At 36.4% G+C, this 4421-nt stretch overlaps 1 protein-coding gene across 1 annotated transcript; it reads left to right on the forward strand.

Annotated features, from left to right (window-relative positions):
* The first annotated feature begins 1657 nt into the window (after positions 1 to 1657).
* Positions 1658 to 3930, forward strand: LOC121790421 (protein LNK3-like). The gene is made up of 6 exons (XM_042188645.1): positions 1658 to 1760; positions 2513 to 2741; positions 2819 to 2951; positions 3058 to 3174; positions 3247 to 3386; positions 3492 to 3930. The coding sequence occupies exons 3-6, from the start codon at positions 2886 to 2888 to the stop codon at positions 3688 to 3690; spliced, it is 522 nt and encodes a 173-aa protein (XP_042044579.1). The 5' UTR covers positions 1658 to 1760; positions 2513 to 2741; positions 2819 to 2885; the 3' UTR covers positions 3691 to 3930.
* Positions 3931 to 4421: the final 491 nt, after the last annotated feature.

The following is a 4421-nucleotide window of genomic DNA, read 5'->3' on the forward strand; positions in this document are numbered from 1 at the left end:
TAGACTCACATTTGTTTTGAAAATTAGGTATCATTGCTTTTCTCTGCAGAATATCTGGTACTCCTTTCTTTTGCTTAAAAAAAGAGGTATGAGAATTATGAAAGAAAAGATATCGTGGAGAGATAGAGTTTTGGAATCGGCAATGTGCAAGTACTCATGAAAGACCCGATTTTGACCCAATAGCAAGCTGTCAGATTGCAGACGTATACTTTTGCATTGTTGTAAGACTCTGCCAACTTGTGGCGTCCAATCGTTCTTGGAAGTACTCGTCACGGGTGCCTACGTATTTGCGATTCGCAAAAATAACTCTCGGCGCCAGGGACGGATCCAGGAATATAAATGAACGGGGGCAAAATTATATGTATTGGAAATTTGAGAATTTGAGAAGGGCAAATATAAAGAAATTTAAAAAAAAATTACAAAATTGACAAAATAGCATATAGTAAAAATATTTGAGGAGGGGCATTTGCCCCACCTTATATTAAGGTGGATCCGTCCCTGCTCGGCGCATATGGAAACAACGTCAAAAGTATTCCTCTCCCCACCGTGGTTGCTCGAACAAAATAATCCTGAATGAACATTTGGACACTACAAAAAACTTAGTTTTTAAGAATATAAAAATTGAGACGCAATTCCTTGCGTTGGAAAATGTTACTTAAAAAATAACAAGAATTTAGGACGCAAAAAAAACGTTCCTAAATGAAAGACAATTTACTTTATCTTTTGCTTTTTTAGGACGCTTCCATTTGCGTCCTCTAATTTTAGTTGGGACACTAGCAATAAAGACATTTTTTAAGCATTGGAGATATATATTTAGAAACACAGATTAGCATTCTTAATTGCATTAAAAAATGTTCTTAATAATTTTTTTTTGTAGTGGGACAACTTCCTCCGGATCACGATAGATGTAGCGTTGGGTTCTTTGTGCAGGAGGAAGAGTGACGAGGTTGTTGTAATACTCTTTATAACGTTGTTCCGCTAAGGCAATCAACCGAGCTATTTCCTCATTGTTACTTATACTATTGATAATGGAAATTAGAGAAAAGAGTGACTTAGAGTATTTTTTCAGTGAAAAAAAATTATGTAATGAATAAGCTATTAACAGATGATTTTGGAATAAATTGGAGGATGAAAAAAATAAAAAAAGAAATGAATGGCAATAAAGCGGTTATATTTGGGAAAGTGAGAATTTTTAATTAATTTCAGTTTTTTTTAAACAATCAAAACACCGGCTCGACCCCTTCTCGTCGAGGATGAGATGCTTGTAATGTGTCTCCCCGTATCTCGTCTCACCAAGATGAGCCCAAGATATTTGTATCTCACAGTTGTGGATGCCATAGAAATAAGTCATATTTCCTTTTTCGTCCGTCCCATAAAAATAGTCCATATTCATTTATGATTTTTTTTCATTCTCTTTTACTTTATTATTTATGGATGGCTTAATTTTAACTAATTTTAATCATTTTCTTTTACTTTACCAATTATACATTTAAACTAACGTTAACTTTAAATAATCTATGAAACGGAGAGAGTGAATAAAACTATTACCTTGGCACGAGCGAGATACTACTTTATTAGATATGCACAGAGAATGAGTAGTAGTACTAATATTGAGCGAAGGAAGGGCAAAAATGTCCGTTGAGACAGAACAGAAAACCATAAATAGAAGCTTTGTTTTTAGTTCAGACTGTAAAGGTTACTGTTAAGGTTTTCTGACCTTGAAAGAAAGCTTCACACAATTTAACAAAGATTACGAACTGGTAATCCTTAATCCTTTGGCTACTTGAATTTTGTTTGTGTTTTATGATTAACTCCTCACTTAAAAACCTCAGCCTTAATCTGATTAAAGTTATGTGTTTTTTCGCTGCTTGATGGCTCTTGCTTTAATTTCTGTACTATTTCTTACACAGCCTGAAATAATTCATCGTCATGCTAAATTGAGTTTGACAAAGTGTTTAGATTTGATATCTTTTGTACATGCCTAAATCTAGGCACTTCGTTATTCCGATTGTAGTCACTGTTTACTTGCTTGGAGCAAAAAGAAACTCATGTAATTTTGACCTATTACCTCTCTCCACGAAAAATAGATAAAATTGTAAATGACACGAGTTTTAATGCATAATTGGTAAAGTGAGCAAGATGGAGGGAAAAAGTGGTGGAAGTAGTGTTAGTAAATTGTGGGGTCCACATTTATAATGATGTGTATGATTTGTATTTGTTTAAAAGTTTCTATATTTAGAATTGGTCTAATTTTGGTGGACGGTCCAAAATGATGAAATTAGTCTATTTTTGTGGACGGAGGTAGTATAACAATAATTAGATGCATGAGCTAGGATTTGCTTAGAGAATGGAATATGTCTACTTGGTTTTTAACTTCATATAAGTGAGAAATAAACGAAAACAATTTGGCTTGCGGATAGCTTTTGTCGCTGTCCCTTAGGAATTGCAATGCTTTTAGGGGACGGAGGGAGTACTCTCGTGTTTTTTGACATGTGTGTAATACATAAACCAGGCCATGGAGTGGTACTATGGCAGAGGCAACGAAGATGTGACAGTCCGGAAGATGAGGAGGGGCTTCGATCATGGGGCGATAGGTGGCCTTCGTGGGTTGGAAACTGCAACTCATCGTCAGAGGTGGAGCAACTCCACCACCCCATCATCTTGTCTAGCCAGCAGAGTGATGATTGGGATGTTCATCTCAAGGATCTTCCCAAAATTCAAGAGGCTGATGACATTTTCTTGTACTACTATCACTTAGCCTCTAATTTGCTTCATGTGTGCATAGATTCAAAGCCCTGATCCTCCGTTGTCTATGCAGTGACTCGCTTTTCAAAGTGGGCGAGGGGTCTGAGAATATCGCACAAACCTCAAGCTGGAACGACGCGATGACATTTGATTTTGGTGATTATGTCCGAGACACTACAAGCACACCCCATTTTTCACACCAACAGGTTGCTTACCAATCTGTTCACTCTTTGTGAACTGATCATTCATGCTTTGGCTTATAAACTCTCAATTATCCAAGTAATTAACTGATATTGGCACTCGACATTCCAGGAACTGGAGGCTGAAATTCGCATGTTCGAGCAACAATCTGATCAATGTGAAGATACGAATGAGTATATATCCATGGACGAATCTGCGTTACTGGAGCTACAGAATTTGACTCAGCAGGTAAATTGCCAGTCTCAGATCTCCATGGAAGTGGTATAAACTAATTGAAGATGCTGCTGATTAATTTGATAGTTGGCCGAGACGACCAGAGTTTGCTTTCGCGATTCTCTGTACCGCCTGGCAGAGAACTCGAGATACCAGACAGAATGCAGCCAGAATGGAAAACAAGACATGTACAACTGCAAATCAATGTCTAGCTCTGGACCATCCAGGTTTAAATTAAATTCATTTTTGCACCTATATCAATCATGTCTTTATTTGCTAAAAAATACCACTACTATTGCATTTGATGTGAAATAATCATGATGAACATCCAGGTCTCATGAATCCAACTCTGAGGACATGAAATCCATCGACAGAACAGTTGCTACGCTCTTGTTCACCACGATGCAGTTGTGCAATTCAACTTCAACAACGTCAGATGTCGAATACAAGGCCAACTCGTATTGGTGCGATCCATGCTCCTCAGCTCTGTCTCTGCCAGGAGGCGACGCTGAGGTCCCGACATTCGATTAGATGGATCGACCATTTCTAAGACCTCTCCCTATCGAAACTTGACCTCCAAAGCCATGGTGTAAAGAAAATAGGTAATATTTCTTTTTCATATTCGGTTTGTTTTATGGGAGGGGAGCTCTGCTTTTGTATAACTCAAGAAGATACAGTTTTGTTGGAAGGAAAATCATACTATATGTTACAACATTAAATACAAATGTTGAGATTTAAATTCCTATTAAAGCATATGAATATGAGAGGTAACGCTGAGTTCCTTCCACTTTCATCACAAACACCAAAATCAAGTAACAAGAGATGGATCATAAATATTGAAAACTTTATTATTTTGATTCTTTCCATATCTACCAACTAGCTAAGCATAAATCACAGGAGAGGAATGAACAAAATGTTATCTTTTTCTCTAGTTGAGAAGATTATATGCGATTTGTACAGGCCGGAAGGTTTCTTGAGAATTGATTAATTGCTCTAATATAATTACAATTCTTTTTAGACACTAATTTAAAAAAGAGGTACAGTTGGAACATTTCGTGTCAACTCTGTAAGATTATTAATTGTTATTCAAATCCAAGTTGGGGGGTTTTATATGGTTGGTCCATGTATTTGTCATCCCTATCCAATATCCAACATTAATAATCATTACAAGATTTAGTCTGAAGATTGACATTTAATGGGATTTGTTTGACATGATTTAGTATAATGGAATTTAAATGCAATAAGCTAGATGATTAATTACT

The sequence above is a fragment of the Salvia splendens genome, unplaced genomic scaffold, assembly GCF_004379255.2.
Source record: "Salvia splendens isolate huo1 unplaced genomic scaffold, SspV2 ctg510, whole genome shotgun sequence".
Lineage (NCBI taxonomy): Eukaryota > Viridiplantae > Streptophyta > Magnoliopsida > Lamiales > Lamiaceae > Salvia > Salvia splendens.